The following is an 18,030-nucleotide window of genomic DNA, read 5'->3' as shown; positions in this document are numbered from 1 at the left end:
TTCATCTATTCTCCCTGTGCCTTTGAGCCAGCGGGATACAGAAAAGAGTCAATAGCCAACTCACAAACAGTAGCCCCATAGAGAAGACTGACACATCTAGCACAAGCAGAGAGGAGAGAGTAGATTTTAGAGGAATGCAGTCTCACTGTATCAGAAAAGACAGAAGATATGAGCAAAGCCACTCACAACACATGTGAACAAGTAAGACGTGAGGAAATGACAGCAAACAAACTGGAATCCAAGAATCCACTGCACACAAAAAACGATTCCGTGAAAGAGCAATCTGGTAGATAACAGATCAAGACCCTATGAAAATTCCCTCATAAGTCCTTTGGTTACAGAATAAATAATAAGAATGACATTTTTAAAAAGAATAAAACTAACCTAAAAGATCAAACAGCAACATGTCAGACGTCAAAAAGGAAAAGCAAACTTGTTCCTGGATTGGACCTTGCACCAGAAAAAAACATGCTATAACGAACATCACTGAGACAATTTTAAAAAATTAGATATGTACTGAAGGTTAGAGAATTACAATGTATTAATGTTTAATTTCTTGATTTTGATCACTGTACTATGGTTACACAAGAAAAAGCTGTTGCTTGTAGGAAATACACTAAAATATATTTTTGGAAAAGGGGCATGAATCTTGTAACATTCTCTCAAATGGTTCAGAAAAAGAGTTGTATTTGTGTGTGTGTGTGTACATACATTCAAATGAGGTAAGACAAACAGGTCATGAAATGGGTGAAATGTGTATGGAACTTCCTTGTACTATTCTTGCATTCTTGCAGTTCTCTAAGTTTAAATTACATCAAAGTAAAAATTACACACAAAAAAAAGAATGCCTGTAAAGAGGTAATTTACTGGGTCAATCCATAAAGAATGGCCTATAACCAGCTGAAAATTGAAATGCTGATATAAGAGACAAACTTGAGATAATCACAGTAAATAAAAAGCAAAATAAAAGCAGCTTAAAACAGTTGAAGAAACATAAGTAAACATCGTAAAAAGATCCAACATAAACAAAACAGGTTTCTCAGCAGCAAAAAGCCAAATGGAACAGAATAGCAACTCAAATATATGACAGAAGAAAATTTCTCTGAAAACAAAGAGGAACTTCTGTGCTTTAAGAAATGCTGAATTACTGATACTGAAATACAATCCTGGCCCAATAATTTCAAATATTAAGGAAAAAAATTCTCCAAATATCCAATCAAGAAAGAAGCATGTCACATGCAAAAGAGAGTGAAGTAAAAATGAGAAACCTTGAACTACTTTACAGCAGAATTCAGATCCAGGAAAGGATGAATCAGTGCGTACAAAGTTTAAGAGAAAAATGACCCAAGGAGATTTTTTTGTTGTTTAATCACTCAGTCATGTCCAACTCTTTTGTGACCCCATGGACTGTAGCCTGTCAGGCTCCTCTGTCCTTGGGATTTCCCAGGCAAGAAACTGGAATGGGTTGCCATTTCCTTCTCCAAGGGATCTTCCTGACCCAAGGATCAAACCCATGTCTCTTGATTGGTAGGCAGATTCTTTACCACTGAGCCACCTGGGAAGCCCAGACACAAGGAGAATACCCACAGTCAATTTGCCATTCAAATACAAAGGTAGCAGGCATTCTCCAACATGACAGGATTCAGTTAATAGAGCTACCACAAGCTCTACCAGTGGGAAAAAAAATTGACAATTAAATTCAACCAAACAAAAGTTAAATGGAGAAACTGTGCCAAAGTACTAACTAGCACATTATCCGGGGACGGAAGACAATGGAGAAATGCCTACTAAGTGCAGAGGGAAAAAAATTGCTAAATTAATCTAACTTGCCAATGGACTCTAAAGATAAAACAGACAAGAATGCCACAATCAAAACTTCTAGAAATGAATGAAAATAAAAGGCTCAAAATTGGGACATCTTAGTAAAAACGCAGAATCTTGCATCCCACCCCGGACATACACCTGCATTATAACAACACCCCTGGGGGATTTATGTACACACTGAAACTTGAGAAATACTGCTTCAAAAGATCAGATGGAATAGCTCTTGTCTCCAACAATATTGGGCAGTGGTTCTTATAAGAGATTAGTCACTCAGTGAGCTTGTAGGAAGGAGAAAAACATTTTTTTTTCTGTCCACATGAAGGACCTTAAGACCACTTAACTGTGAATTATATGAGCTAAGGGGATAATCTCTGATATGGCTGGGCACACACAAGTTCTATAACATTTTCAGGGTGACATCAGAGGATAGTCAAGAAAACAAACACAAAGGTTGATGGTTTAAAGAGGAAAAGGGAAAAATTTGTTTGCTTGGAGCATGACATGGAGAATCAGGCAGAAGGCAAAGTAAATACTGTTTATGGTGAAAAAAAAAATAGCATTACCTGCAAGATTTCTCAGCTCATTTAATTCTTTTTCCAAACTGTCTAAGGTCTGCTGATCATCAGTGTCATCTAAGAAAGGCTCATCATGGTCAGTATTGTCAATATATTCAATTTCTGAAATTTCAGAAGCAGCTTTAAAGAGTGACTGACCAACTGCACTTCTTGACCGGGGATGAGAAGAAGAAAAGCAGCTGGAACGTCTTTTCACAGAGTTGGAAAGTGGTAAATTTGCTGTTGAAGGTCTCTGTGATATCTGGCCTAAAATAAAAAATAAATTAATCAACCATTTTTAAAATTCTGAATGAATGCTTTAAAAGATACAGAATACTAGCCTCCTGAACTCAGTTAAATTCATGCAACAGAATTTATGAGAAAATGAACTTTAGATTATCATGTATTTTGCTTTACTTCCATTTGTGAATCCTAAATTACCTTCTTTGTGTTATAAAGAACACTTTGGGTTATTCTTCCCTCATTTTGTCTACACTCAGAGAAAGGTAAGCTAATTTCAATATTAAGTAAAACAAAAATCTGTAAGCCCAGTCAATTCCAGAACAATTCAACATACCAATCTTATCATCTACTCCATGGCCAACCACTGTGCTGTGTTTCTTAAATTCTAGGACAATATTGCACTGTGCCTTGTAAGAGAAAAAACCCCACAGGATAAACATGTACCACTTCCTAATGATCCCATTTTATTTGATGGTGTGTACATTCATCTATTAAAGCAGATATGGAAACAAAATAGACCAGTATGCAAAATCTTTTGGAAAAACAAAGGATTTAAAGAAAACTGAAAGTACATTTCTAATTTTCCTAAATATGAGTTCACTCTCAGCTGCTTTATAGGGCACTTCAGTGGAAAAATTCCAGAAGTAGAGATCTGAGTCAGGTTAGTAATTTGTTCCACCAGGGCAGTCACCATTTTGTCTTGATCTATTTCAAAGGCTGACTTAGTTGGTTTCTTCAATATGTGTGGTTCTTTCATAGTAGGAAAAAAAAAATCCCTTCAAAATTTATACTAACAAAACATAACTATATATATCATTTGGTATTGCTCACAGGATTCTTTAATAAAGGCCAAGGGAATGACTGTGAAGAAAGCTGAGCACCAAAGAACTGATGCTTTTGAGCTGTGGTGTTGGAGAAGACTCTTGAGAGTCCCTTGGACTGCAAGGAGATTCAACCAGTCCATCCTAAAAGAGATCAGTCCTGGGTATTCTTTGGAAGGAATGATGCTAAAGCTGAAACTCCAATACTTTGGCCACCTCATGCGAAGAGTTGACTCATTGGAAAAGACTCTGATGCTGGGAGGGATTAGGGGCAGGAGGAGAAGGGGACGACAGAGGATGAGATGGCTGGATGGCATCACCGACTCAATGGACATGAATTTGAGTGAATTCCTGGAGTTGGTGATGGACAGGGAGGCCTGGCGTGCTGAAATTCATGGGGTCGCAAGGAGTCGGACATGACTGAGCGACTGAACTGAACTGAAGGGAATATTAAAGGCACAAATTTATATATTCATAGCACAGGTGTATTTTTAATACAGTGAATCATTGTTTTGATTTAGATAAATACATGTATATTAAATATAAATAATTTATAAGATAATCTTGTATTCCCTTAATACAAATTGCCTTTGTGTAAAATGTTGGATTCTTTAAAGAAGTGCTATGGCCATTATCATTAAAATTATTATTTGACTGAATATATGTCATACAACATTATGCCCAGTCTATTGACTTCTAGAAAAATGTAAAATGCAGGAGAGTGGCTACAGGCAATTGTTATGTAATAAACAGTCAATGATTATTGAGTTTGTCATTTTTTTTAAGATCTACTTTGAAGGTAGCTAAGTACCCTAAGAAGAATCCTAATGCAGTATGTAATTATTTAAGCAATTAAATCTAACTAAGGTAAGTCCCAAAGGGTACCAATTTTAATACATGTCTTAGAAATCAAGTTTGAAAACAATTTTTGTTGAAATGAAATTGTAAATAAATTAAGAGTCTAATCTTTTTGCATCTATTTGCACTCAGATAATTGTAAAGAAAAACAACTAACAAAAATGTGCCTATGTATTTTTAAAAAAGTAAATATCCCTAAGATTTATTTTAATGACTAGAATTTGGAATTATTTTACTTGTAAGGAATCAATATTTTATTTAAAGCCATCAAGAATAACAAATCTGCCATTTTTATAAGTGAACCAGCAGTAGAAACAGTAATGGTAGAAGTACAGGAGAGAGAGTATATAATTAAGCTATAAACAGTAATACAGTAATTCAGCTATAAAAATAGAAACTTCTAGATCTATGGAGAAAACCACACCTTCTATCTTACTGTGCTACATCTCAATCACAATTTAAAGGAATTTAGATCTCGTTAAAATAAAACAAATGAAAGATGTTATTAAGAAGAACTGGACTTCTGCCAACACAGAGAAATATGAGATGAAAAAATTTTAACATAATATATATATGCCCTTCAGAAAATTCAGGAGATTACGAACATTTGCTGAACTCTTATAACAACATCTGGCTGCCACAGTATTAGAGGTTAAGATCTCAACTGAGAAAAAAAAGTACACAGCTGTGGGTCAGATATGCTTCAGTTCAGTTCAGTCGCTCAGTCGTGTCTGACTCTTTGCGACCCCATGAATCGCAGCACACCAGGCCTCCCTGTCCATCACCAACTCCTGGACTTCACCGAGACTCACATCCAACGAGTCAGTGATGCCATCCAGCCATCTCATCCTCTGTTGTCCCCTTCTCCTCCTGCCCCCAATCCCTCCCAGCATCAGAGTCTTTTCCAATGAGTCAACTCTTCGCATGAGGTGGCCAAAGTACTGGAGTTTCAGCTTTAGCATCATTCCTTCCAAAGAACACCCAGGACTTATCTCTTTTAGGATGGACTGGTTGGATCTCCTTGCAGTCCAAGGGACTCTCAAGAGTCTTCTCCAACACCACAGTTCAAAAGCATCAATTCTTCAGTGCTCAGCCTTCTTCAAAGTCCAACTCTCACATCCATACATGACCACAGGAAAAACCATAGCCTTGACTAGTCGGACCTTTGTTGGCAAAGTAATGTCTCTGCTTTTGAATATGCTATCTAGGTTGGTCATAACTTTCCTTCCAACGAGTAAGCGTCTTTTAATTTCATGGCTGCAGTCACCATCTGTAGTGATTTTGGAACCCCAAAAAATAAAGTCTGACACTGTTTCCACTGTTTCCCCATCTATCTCCCATGAAGTGATGGAACCGGATGCCATGATCTTCGTTTTCTGAATGTTGAGCTTTAAGCCAACTTTTTCACTCTCCTCTTTCACTTTCATCAAGAGGCTTTTGAGTTCCTCTTCACTTTCTGCCATAAGGGTGGTGTCATCTGCATATCTGAGGTTATTGATATTTCTCCTGGCAATCTTGATTCCAGCTTGTGTTTCTTCCAGCCCAGTGTTTCTCATGATGTACTCTGCATATAAGTTAAATAAGCAGGGTGACAATATACAGCCTTGACAAACTCCTTGTCCTATTTGGAACCAGTCTGTTGTTTCATGTCCAGTTCTGTTGCTTCCTGACCTGCATACAAATTTCTCAAGAGGCAGGTCAGGTGGTCTGGTATTCCCATCTCTTTCAGAATTTTCCACAGTTTATTGTGATCCACACAGTCAAAAGCTTTGGCATAGTCAATAAAGCAGAAATAGATGTTTTTCTGGAACTCTCTTGTTTTTTCCATGATCCGGCCGATGTTGGCAATTTGATCTCTGGTTCCTCTGCCTTTTCTAAAACCAGCTTGAACATCAGGAAGTTCACGGTTCACATATTGCTGAAGCCTGGCTTGGAGAATTTTGAGCATTACTTTACTAGCGTGTGAGATGAGTGCAATTGTGTGGTAGTTTGAGCATTCTTTGGCATTGCCTTTCTTTTGGATTGGAAGTAAAACTGACCTTCTCCAGTCCTGTGGCCACTGCTGAGTTTTCCAGATTTGCTGGCATAATGAGTGCAGCACTTTCACAGCATCATCTTTCAGGATTTGAAATAGCTCAACTGGAATTCCATCACCTCCACTAGCTTTGTTCGTAGTGATGCTTTCTAAGGCCCACTTGATTTCACATTCCAGGATGTCTGGCTCTAGGTGAGTGATCACACCATCGTGATTATCTTGGTCATGTAGATCTTTTTTGTACAGTTCTTCTGTATATTCTTGCCATCTCTTCTTAATATCTTCTGCTTCTGTTAGGTCCATACCATTTCTGTCCTTTATCAAACCCATCTACAGCAAAGAAAGAGACTATTTTTCTTACTCAAAAGTGTAATTTAATGCACATAAGCCATAGAAAGACAGAGAGGCTTCAGTTTGGTCCTGGTTTTATTTATTTTGTTCATTTAGATGAATATGTCATTTCCTTTAATGTTTCCTATATAAGATTATTAATATTATTGTTAGCGTTAAGATTAGAGACATGGTTAAGACAGGCACAAATGAAAAATGCCATGAGTAAAGGGATCATCCTATATTTTTTTCTTTTTTATAAACCAAGTTTGTAGGTTATAAACATAATCTTTTGGAAGTAACCTTTTGGAAATAACTTACGCCATCACTGGCAATGTAAATAATATTTCCATAAATGTTTCAGGAGCACTTAGAAAATACATTTTCTAATGTATGAATTCTCAGTAATTTACACAGTGGAGCAAGAATATTATAAGACAAATATATTTTGTGACCTTTATCCAGGGGAAAATATATTGAGTCCTCTGGTCAGAATGTTATTTACTATTGAAACACTCTGCAAAAAGCAGGTTATTCTGCTTATATTTCATCCAATTCTAATGTTTTATTTAGAACAGTAATAATTACTATTGTATTAAAGTCTATTCAGTGAGTGATTAATATTTTTTATATCTTTATTGATATTCTTATACCCATTAAGATAACCCAAACCACTATTTTACATTATCATCCCAATATTTTGCTGGTCTTATTAGTAATTATAGCATATTATTCTTGAACTAATGCCAAGGACAATTTCTTTTGTTATATTTATAGTATAACTGTGATCAGGGTTAATCTATAATTTCCTCAGATTACAGAGAGAGGAAGCTGGGGTGGGGGAACATAGGTTTGGCAGTGGGTGGGCAGAATCAATGGACTTGCTGCAAAACACACATGTATTTCATAGCTATCATGTTTTTACATTCACAAATTTAAAGTCTTACAGAAAGAGTAATTCATTTATATACTGGCACCAACTCAGAATATAAGATTTCCGTAACTAGTGGCATAGTCAGGAAATTTTCATTTTTATTTCAGGTCACTATCTCTATAGTTATCTCCTTCTACCTCTAACTGGGAAGTCTTAACAATTCTTTAAGATTTGGCTGAAATCTCACCTACCATCTAAAATCATGCATACAGATAGGTTTCAATGGCAAAGCAATTATTTTACCACTTCCATTCCTAAAAACTGCACATGCATCAACCTCTATTATAACTGATCATATGTACTATTATTAGCTACCTATCAGTCTCCAGAAGCATGTTATTCATGTTTTTTATAGACCTTTTATTACATATGGTATAATTTATGTATTTACAAGACTATGGTTTTTCCAGTAGTCATGTATAGATGTGAGAGTTGGACCAAAAAGAAGGCTGAGTGTCAAAGAATTGATGCTTTTGAATTCTCCAAGTTCGAAGTCTTTGAACTCTCTCGAAGACTCGAGAGTCCCTTGGACTGCAAGGAGATCCAACCAGTCAATCCTAAAGGAAATCAGTTCTGAATATTCATTGGAAGGACTGAAGCTGAAGCTCCAATGCTTTAGCCACCCAATGCAAAGAGAAGACTCATTGGAAAAGACTCTGATGCTGGAAAGGATTGAAGGCAACAGGAGAAGAGGGCAACAGAGGATGAGATGGTTGGACATGAGTTTGAGCAAACTCTGGGAAATAGTGAAGGACAGGGGAGCCTGGCGTGCTACAGACTGTGGGGCGGCAAAGAGTCAGATGCGACGTAGTGACTATGTCAGTCAACATAGTCAACATATCTATACAGCAGTTTTGTCAAAGTATGATTTTTGGACTATACGTTGGCATGAAGTGGAATCATTGATAAAATAAATGCAAATCCCTGAACCTTATCTCAGCTTAACGACCCAAAATTTCTAACGGTAAGATCTAGGAATGCCACATCAGTTTCCCAGGTGATTACACTCACACTGACATTTGAGAGCCTCTGAACTGGACTGTAAGCTCTCAGGCTTCTGGGAAGGTGGCTTATTTTATATCACCATGCCTCAAGTAGGTGCTCCTTCTAATGTTTTTTATAGCAAATTATTGACTTCAACAGATCACGGCAAATGGATACTTCAAGGCATTTGGCTACTTATAAAGATTTGCCCAAGTAACAAATTCTCATGGTATACATGAGAATTTGTTTTTATCAATCTATGGTGACTTTAAAAAGTTCCTTTGACTGCCTAAGAAGGAAGCAGCCAGGATTTTCAAAGCTGCCCCAGCCTTTGATATATCTAATTATAGAGCCAAAAAAAAATTTATCATACATGAATGGATTTTCCACTAAAAAAAAAAAAAACCTATTAAAATCTGACAGTTTCTCAACATAAATGCATATGGAAAGAATCTAAGCTGGCCAAGTTGTTTTAATCATAGGATTTAAGGCAAGAGAGAAATATAAATCTTACATATATGGACAAATCATACGTAATTAAATTTCTGGCTTGAAGTTGGCCTTCAGATGAAGTCAAACAGTCCCCTCTGTCAAATGTTTCTCCTGAATCATGAGCTCCCAAGATCAAGGAACATGACTCAGGCAACTCTTTTCCCCAGGACCCAGCACAGTGTCGTCATACTCACCGTGCATGTTGAATTGTCTTAATTCATTAGTCATCAACTGCAACTTCATATGAAATTGAGCACAAAGCAAACCTACTTTATCAGGTACTTTCAGATAACAATAACCAGTAACACTACTGATTTTAATGATGTTAAAGTTCTCTGCATGCACTTACTAGAAAAATACTGCAATGACCATTCAATATGTCAAAAATTATCGTATAGAAAATCTCAAAATTATTTTGGCTAGAAAATAGAATTAATAGACTGAAATCAAGATTTCAGGGCCAACATATTAAGCATTAGATTTAAACCAGCAGTGTCTTAACCACAGCAGCAAACAGCAATCTCATGGCTTTGTGTGATCATAATTTGAATCAAGTAGAGGAGGAAACAAAATCTAGTATAAATATACTGTTTCTTGAAAGTGTAATGAAACTCAGTGTGTATTTTATAAGGGTTGTTCAAAATATATATGCCTTATCCTGAGCTACATTTAAAAAATGTCATTCTCTAGTACATTGTGGCAGAAAATAGCTAAGACTGTAAAATTTATGTTTTTGAGAGGAGTAATGACTATTCTTGGTTTTTTGGCTTTGGAAGAAAAGTCCAGGACAGTTTAAATGAATAAGTTTAAATTAAATAACTGACAAAATTAATCTTCAGGCGCCTAGTAAAGTACTAAGAGATAAACTAATAAACATACTGAGCTACAATATGGCACAGCAGCCTTACAGTCAATCTTACCAGTCTTTTGCTGTGTTCTCCTTGCTGATGGTTTCTGGGCAAACTTCAGAACACCTAAGGCAACTGTATTATCAGCATATGCACTTACACTATGGTCTGGGATCCATTCTCTGTCTCCTAAAATGGTAAAATGATAAAATTACATAAAGTTGAAAAAGAAGAGACATTCATGTTGTTGATTCATTATATATTGTCTTACTGGATAATATTTAGCTAAAGAGAAAACATTTATGACAGTGAGGTGTATATTATGAAAGATAAAAATCTCATAATTATACAATAAAAGTGAATTATAAACAGCAAGGAGGTTGCACAAATACACACGTACAAGTGTGAACAGAAATAAATATTTTTAAAAATATACATGCAATAGAACATAAAATATAATAGTATGCATGTGAAAAATATATTTGAATACATAAGAAATCTAAGACTGCACATGATACCAAGACCTGAGTTTTAAAGGAAATGATGGCTATGTCTGTGAATTTCCACAATCCTAAGATTTTAAGATTTGCTTTTAAGATGGCATCTAAGAATTGTAACACTTAACAGTTAATCAAGTGATTTGAAGATGTACTATTAGTTGATTAAGGATCACACTTCTAATATCTAAAAATAATCTCTCTCAGTCTCATTATAGCCATGTTTTCTGACAGTTCCCTTAAATATAAATATTAATATTTAGTAACTCTCATAGGGTCAATAATTTCAGCTATAAAATAAGAAAACAATTTCATTTGGTAAACAGAATTACTCAGTATTGCCTAAGATGTTGACAAACTGTTTTTTAAAACATGTCAGAAAGTTGTTAGCTCGGTCCACAGGCCATCTGATTTTATGTCTGAATTTACCTGCAATTGTAATCCTAGTATTGGAGGATCTGCATTCTAAGCTATGAGAAGGAAGTAAGTTGAGTCTTTCATTTTTATCAAAAACAAAGAATCTTTCAAGTCCTTGATATTGTTCAGTTATGGGCTTACTCCTGAGGGCTATTTCTTGTAACAACTAGGAAACAAAATATTCAACAAAATTAAGTTTATTTTATCTTATCCACACAAAGTAGCAAATCACTCATTGAGCACCCACTATGTATTTAGCATGGATTTTGCCCACATCAAGTTTAGGTTCTAGTTGTGGAGACAAATTGTTACACAACATTTATACAGAGTAAGCTTGGAAAAATGTATAAACCACAATTATGGTAATGATCTGAAAGTTGCCATTAAATCTAAGGAGGATTGAAATTCATTTAAAAGAAAAATTAAGTTTTATCTTTTCTTTCCTTATTTTCTTCCCTCAGTGTCTTTGCACATAAATTACTCTGGAAAATAGAGTCTTTCTCATATGCTATGCTTTTGATTAGTGTCTTTGACTATATGTAAAATAAATTCAAAGATGAAAGCAAAATACTGGATGGAAACAAATCTGATCTGATCTTGGTCACAGAGAAAATCCAAGTTAACAAAACATTCACTATGAAGAAAATATACAAGGGGAAACTGAGTCAAGAGTGAGCTAAGTGATTTGTGAACTTTATACAGCTAAAAAACTAGCAGACCTAGATTCTATATATAGATCTTGCTGATTTGAAGCCTAGGCTTCCCCTACTACTGTGTGAACTCTTATTTTGATATGCTTTCATCCTAGGGAAGAATATAAATGAGATTTATAAAGTACATGAAGTAAAGTGAAGTGAAGTGAAGTCGCTCAGTTGTGTCCGACTCTTTGCGACACCATGGACTGTAGCCTACCAGTCTTCTCAGTCTATGGGATTTTCCAGGCAAGAGTACTGGAGTGGGGTGCCATTTCCTTCTCCAGGGGATCTTCCCGACCCAGGGATCGAACCCCCGTCTCCCGCATTGCAGGCAGATGCTTTACCCTCTGAGCCACCTGGGAAGCCTATCAAGTACATGAATCTGGTAGAAAACATTAGAGATGTACCAGTGAGAAGGCTGTGCTGCTGTGCTGTGCTGTTATTAAGTTGTGTCCTATGCTTTGCAATCCCACAGACTGTAGCCTTCCAGGCTCCTCTGTCCATGGGATTTTCCCAGCAAGAATATTGGAGTGGGTTGCCACGGCCTCCTCCAGAGGATCTTCCGGACCCAGGAATTGAACCTGTGTTCCTGCATCTCCTGTATTGCAGGTGGACTCCACCACTAAGCAACTGGGGAAGCCCAGTGAGAGCTCTAGAGAGGCTTAAAATGCCATTAGAGTCGCCATCAGCATTTAACAGTTCCTTCATGTATCTAAATAATGCCCAAACGCAGTCTGTTTCAAGGTGCTAATCACACAGTTAAAATTATTATAACTCCATTCAAATGGATAAGTCATATAAATGAGAAACCATTACAAATTGAAGCTAGGGACCAATAGAGCCCTTCCTTCAAAGGCAAGTCCAAGTCCCTACTCATGACATCTGCACCGGCTCTCCCAGACACTGATCGCCAATCCACAGAAGCCGTTCTGATGGAGCTCATATCTGGATCAGACATTTGAAAATACGGAAATTTTTTTTAAAGCTTAGGTTAACAGAGAACAATGAGAGTGAATTTGTTTGTTTGCCCAATCTCATCTAGTTAACAACTGGTAGTTCCACATTTAAAACCAAGAGGTCCTGATTAGTTCATACTCTTCCTTGCACGTGTCTCCACCTCACTGCTGCTGCTCTGCAACTAACTACAATTCCATACTTTTATGAAGAACTCAGTTTCTGGAGACTGAAGTGCTAAATGTACTGTCTCAAACTCTGAAGGAATGCCACTGCTAAAATCTGCCCCTACTGCTCACTAATGAATTTTCTACAGGATCACAGCAGATTTCTAAACAGTTTCCGCTCAGGGAATTGTTTCTCCTAGGGCCGGAGGAAAGTAAAAAGTTCATGCGTAGTCATTTGGGATGAAAGGAAAGTAGATTCTACAACTAAGTGTAAAGCATTGTGCTCTATGATGCAATCATTTACCACTTTTCTTTTTACAACAGTAGTATAAGGGATCAAAATTAGTAGTAGTTTTTTAACATTTCAATTTTAATAATGAAATGTTTTCTATAGATGTGTACAACAGATAATATAACTTTATCACACAATAGTAGTAATTTAAAAGACTTGCTTCAGGTATCTATACTACAGTACATATGTTAGTCTTTATATGTAACATTAATTGCTGTTGTTGTTCAGTCACTAAGTAGTGTTTGACTCTTTGTGACCCCAGGGACTACAGCATGCCAGGCTTCCCTGTCCTTCACCATCTCCTGATATCTGCTCACATTCATGTCCATTGAGTCAGGGATGTCATCTAACCATCTTATCCTCTGCCACCTCCCTTCTCCTTTTGCCTTCAATGAATTAATTGTATTATTGTGTTGAAGTTGACATACACTATTACAATGTAAGTTATTTACTATAATTACATCTGAGTGTATCCAAAATTCCTCTGGATAACACAGCACACAGTGTGTGTGTCACTTAGCTCTAGGCACGATGCCCTTTGGAAACTGGAAAATCAGAGTTCTTATTTGTTCTATTTGCTGAAATTCATTCCATGATCAATTGTTTTCTTTGTTGGAAAGGGGAGAAGTTCAGCTGAAGTGGAGGTTGATTTGGGGGAATCTATTATTAGCTAAGAGTCAGACACGACTGAGAGGCTGAACTGAACCTAACTGAACTGATTATTGGCTAAATTGTGGCAATGTCTTTCTACCAGGGGCTGAGGCTTACTTTTGTCAGATATATCAGGGCATCAGTAGACACAGGTCAACATTAGTGTTGCAGATTCCAACATTTCTTACTTGGAACTTTCAGATTCCAAGAAATGTATAGTCAAACTCTAAACCAAAACTAGATGAAAGCCTAAGATTTCCATTTTTCAGATAAGGTATTTATTGACTTAGGCCTGATCCCCTGCAGAAAGTAGTTTCCTTTCATCCTGCACCTGTGAGTATGTCTCCTTGTGTATTCCTTCAGAGACAGAGCAGACTTTTAGGGATCTAAGGCTTCTGCAGAGGTCTCAGTTCTAATTTCTCACTTTGAAAAGGAACAAGGCCTATCACTAAGTAGGTATAGAAATTCAATCCCCTGAGCAGAAGTAGCAGCAGCTCAATACTCATTCTGTAACTCTTTGATCCTATCTTCAGTTTAAGTACCATGGCAATTCATTGCAAATGACTTTAAAATCTTGTTAAAATATTTGACTTGCCCAATTTCCAAAGAATTTAACATTTAATTTGTCCAAATTTTAAATAACTTATTATTAATAATTATAATCACTTAAGATTTTAGTACATAGAACAGAGATTCAAATATAGTTTTTAAATTTGGCAGTAATGCAATAATGAACTACTTTATCTTTTTCCTCTAAGAAGAAACAAAACTATATCTTATTTCTTTATTAGCTATATTCCTGAAGAATTACCTTTTAAATGTTATGTTTACATTAAGCCACAAAACTAGTTTTATCTACAAAACTGCAATTTTTTTTTTCATTTTAACCAGTGACTATAGAGTAGAAAGCTAGAGAGGATTTATTACACTAAATTATTCATAATAATGAATTTCATTTAGGAAAGTAACAGCACTCGTACTATGGTGCATGAGGTGGGCCTTAAATTATTTGTCATAGAAAGTCATTTGTTATAATGGCATTTACCATATTAGAATTTCTTCTGTAAATCATTTACATTCTTTCCCATATGAGTTACTCTTCAACTATAAGGTTGTACATTTTAAATTCAATAGGAAGTAACATTTAAGAATATTCTGTGTCAATATAAATTTTTTCTGATGATAATTATAAAATTTTAATACAATAAAGATAATAGATATTTACCAGTGGTGACTCTGTAGTTTTAGAATCTTCAAAGTTTGGCCTCTCATGCAGGTTGCTGAATTCCAAGGATTTCTTGTCCTCTTCAGATAATTTCTCCTTAATGCAGGGCTTTTCTAAATCTGTACTTGGCAAAGAATCCTTGCTCTCAAGAGGTATGTGGGAATCTTCATGCTTTTTATTACTTTCTATATCTATGCTTTCCTCTTTCAAATTTCTCTCAAAAAAAATGTTTTCCTCTAATTTTTCAATAGCAGGAGAGTATGCATCAGGATCCACAAAGGTATCAAAATCTGCGTGTGAAGTTCCTGCTGTTGAAAACACATATTTACAAAAGTTAAGTAAATAATTATAAATAAATAAATGGATTAAACTGTTCACCAACACTTCTGTGGTGTAAATATTTATCATTAAACACTATTTTTAAAATCAATTTTCTTTACTGAGTCCTTAGTTTTAAAGACTTTTATACAGCTTATGTTCATAAATGACAATCCTAATTTACCTATATATTCAGACTTAAATGATTTAGACTAACTGAGGGAGACAAGGTTTTACTTTATGATGCAATCTTGAAATTGACACAAGTTTCCATTTCAGCCTGAGGTTCAATTTCTACTTTTCTACCCTCTGTCCCACTCAAGTTTTATATCAATAATTTATGAGAAACAATGCAGAGAAAACCTTACTTTCCACATTTTACCTCTTTTGCTTAGCATAACTAGTGATGAGGAGAGGGCCATGGGAAGTCTGCCAGATGAAAGAACTGCAGCAGTTAGGGGCACAGAGAATGTTTGTGCCGAGACACCTGCCTCTGGAAAGCTACAAGATGAGCTAGATTATATTAATCACCCACCTCATTATGTCTGCTTTAAATAAATCATTTGGGGTAGATCACTGGTTTTCAACCTGGATGCACAATGGAGTCGTCTGAAGTTACTCTTTAAAACTGTCAGTGTATGGGCCTGACCCCAAACCAATTAAATCAAACACTGACTGTGGGAATCAAGCATTTTGCTTTTTTGTTTCTTTCCCCCTCTCCCCCACCAAGCTCTCCAGGTGATTATAATGTGAAACTAGGATTATGAAACTGTAGTCTAGATTTTCTTAAGAATAAAATTCTTTAAAAAAAAATGTACACCATATTGCTTTCATTACCACATACACATATTTATCCAAACTAAATATAGCTTCCTTTGATTAGCCCATATTCTCTTTCCAATATGCATATCTTATCTGTATAAATAGACTGTGTAAAATAGTAGAAGCTATAAACTAAAATAGTCTTCCATGAAATAAACTCTGTCTTACAGCCCATTGCTGCAATCAAATGTTTATATAACTCAGCAATTGCACATACTATTTAGAACTTCCATTTTCAATTATCACCTCTAAATTGCATAAGTACTGTGAGAAATGTAATAAGTTGTATGTCAGAAAAATATTTTATAGAAAACCTTTATGAAACCTATTCAATGTAATAAAACTTTTATGAAAATGCTGTACTTTCCTAATAAGCTTGAAAATAAATTATCTGAATCTAGGTTTTTTTCTTTTTTTGTGTGTGGAAGGAGATGTCATTTCCTAAGTGTAAATGTCTACAACTAACCTCTAGAGTATTTTTGCTAGATTGTAAAATTCCATTATAGGGATTTATTGCTGCTGGAAAAGTGAGAACACAACATTTTAATAATGCATACTATGTGATGCAGAAAGTACAGATATGATTTAATTTAGTCTATTCGTTAGAAGCCCTGTTAAGTCATAAAAAATAGTTGTCTGGGTTCAACATTCAAAAATCAATTATTCTAACCTGTCATATCAAGAGGCTAAAGAAGAAAAATCAGAGGATCATATCAACAGATGCAGAAAAAGCATTCAACAAAATCCAACACTCATTCATGATAAAAATCCTCAGCAAACTAAAAAAAAGGGAAACTTTCTCAACTTAATAAAGACTACCTACAAAAAACTACAATTAACAAAATACTTAATAATAAGAAACTAAAAACTTTATCTCAAATATCAGGAACAAAACAAAGATCTCCATTCTTACCACTCCTTTTCAACACTGTACTGGAAGTCATAGCTAATTCAATAAGATAAGGAAAGGAAATAAAAGGTATGCAGACCAAAAAGGAAGAAATAAACCTGATTTTGTTCATAGATTACAAGAATGTCTAGGTACAAAATCCAAAAGAACCAACAACAACAACAAAAAAACTCCTGGAATTAATAAGTGCTTATTGCAAGGTTGAAGATACAAGTTGAGCTTACAAAAGTCATTTGCTTTCCTATACACTAACATGAACAAGTGAAATTAAAAATTAATAACACAGTACCATTTACATTAGCACATGAAATTGAAATACTCAGGTATAAACCTAAAAAAAAAAAAAGTACAAAAAAGACCTATATAAGGAAAACTGGATGAAAAAAATAAACTGGATGAAAGAAATACAAAAAATTAAATAAGTATTTTTTTCACACTAGTTCACATTCATAGATAAGAAGACTCAATTTGTCAAGATGTCACTTCTTCCCAATTTCATCTACCGATTCAATATAATCCCAATCAAAGTCACAACAAGCTATTTTGTATATATTGACAAACTGGTTTTAAAGTTTATATGCAGAGGCAAAAGACCCAGAACAGGCAACAAAATATAGGAAAAGAACAAAGTCAAAGGACTGACACTACACAACTGAAAAAATTATCATACAGTTATACTAAGCAAGGGGCTTCACTAGTGACTCAGTGGTAAAAAATCTGCCTGCCAATGCAGGAAATGCAGGTTTGATATCTGGATCAGGATGATACTCTGGAAAGGAAATGGCAACCCACTAAAGTATTCTTGCCTGGGAAATCCCATGCACAGAGGAGCCTGGCAGGCTACAGTCCATGGGGTTAAAAAAGAGTCAGACACAACTTAGCAAATAAACAACACAGTAATCAAGACAAAGTGATATGAGCAAAAGTATAAAAACAGATTAGTGGAATGAAAAGGAGAATCCATAAATAGATCCACATAAATATAATCAACTGATCTTTAACAAAAGAGTAAAGGCAATACAATGGAGAAAAGATAGCCTTTCCAACAAGTGGTGTTGGAACGTGTGAATATGCACATGCCCCAAAATAAATCCAGACACAGACCGTACTCTTCATAAAAGTTAACACAAAGGAATAATAAAACTAGGCAATGGCACCC

At 35.5% G+C, this 18,030-nt stretch overlaps 1 protein-coding gene across 7 annotated transcripts in view; it reads right to left on the bottom strand.

Moving 5' to 3' along the window:
* ZBBX (zinc finger B-box domain containing) overlaps positions 1-18,030 on the bottom strand; it is a 124,696-nt gene that overhangs the window by 9,648 nt on the left and 97,018 nt on the right. For 6 of the 7 annotated variants that reach the window (XM_024995664.2, XM_024995673.2, XM_024995685.2 and 3 more), the window contains 4 exons: positions 14,822-15,129; positions 10,850-11,003; positions 9,996-10,112; positions 2,388-2,645 (listed from right to left, as the gene is read on the bottom strand). In XM_024995664.2, the coding sequence (XP_024851432.1) occupies positions 2,388-2,645; positions 9,996-10,112; positions 10,850-11,003; positions 14,822-15,129 (837 nt within the window). The remainder of the gene's footprint in view (positions 1-2,387; positions 2,646-9,995; positions 10,113-10,849; positions 11,004-14,821; positions 15,130-18,030) is intronic. The other variant, XM_024995678.2, reaches the window with a different exon arrangement.

The sequence above is a fragment of the Bos taurus genome, chromosome 1 (genome assembly GCF_002263795.3).
Source record: "Bos taurus isolate L1 Dominette 01449 registration number 42190680 breed Hereford chromosome 1, ARS-UCD2.0, whole genome shotgun sequence".
NCBI classification, from domain to species: domain Eukaryota; kingdom Metazoa; phylum Chordata; class Mammalia; order Artiodactyla; family Bovidae; genus Bos; species Bos taurus.
Note: the sequence above shows the minus strand (reverse complement) of the source record. Positions and strands in the feature narration are given on the sequence as shown.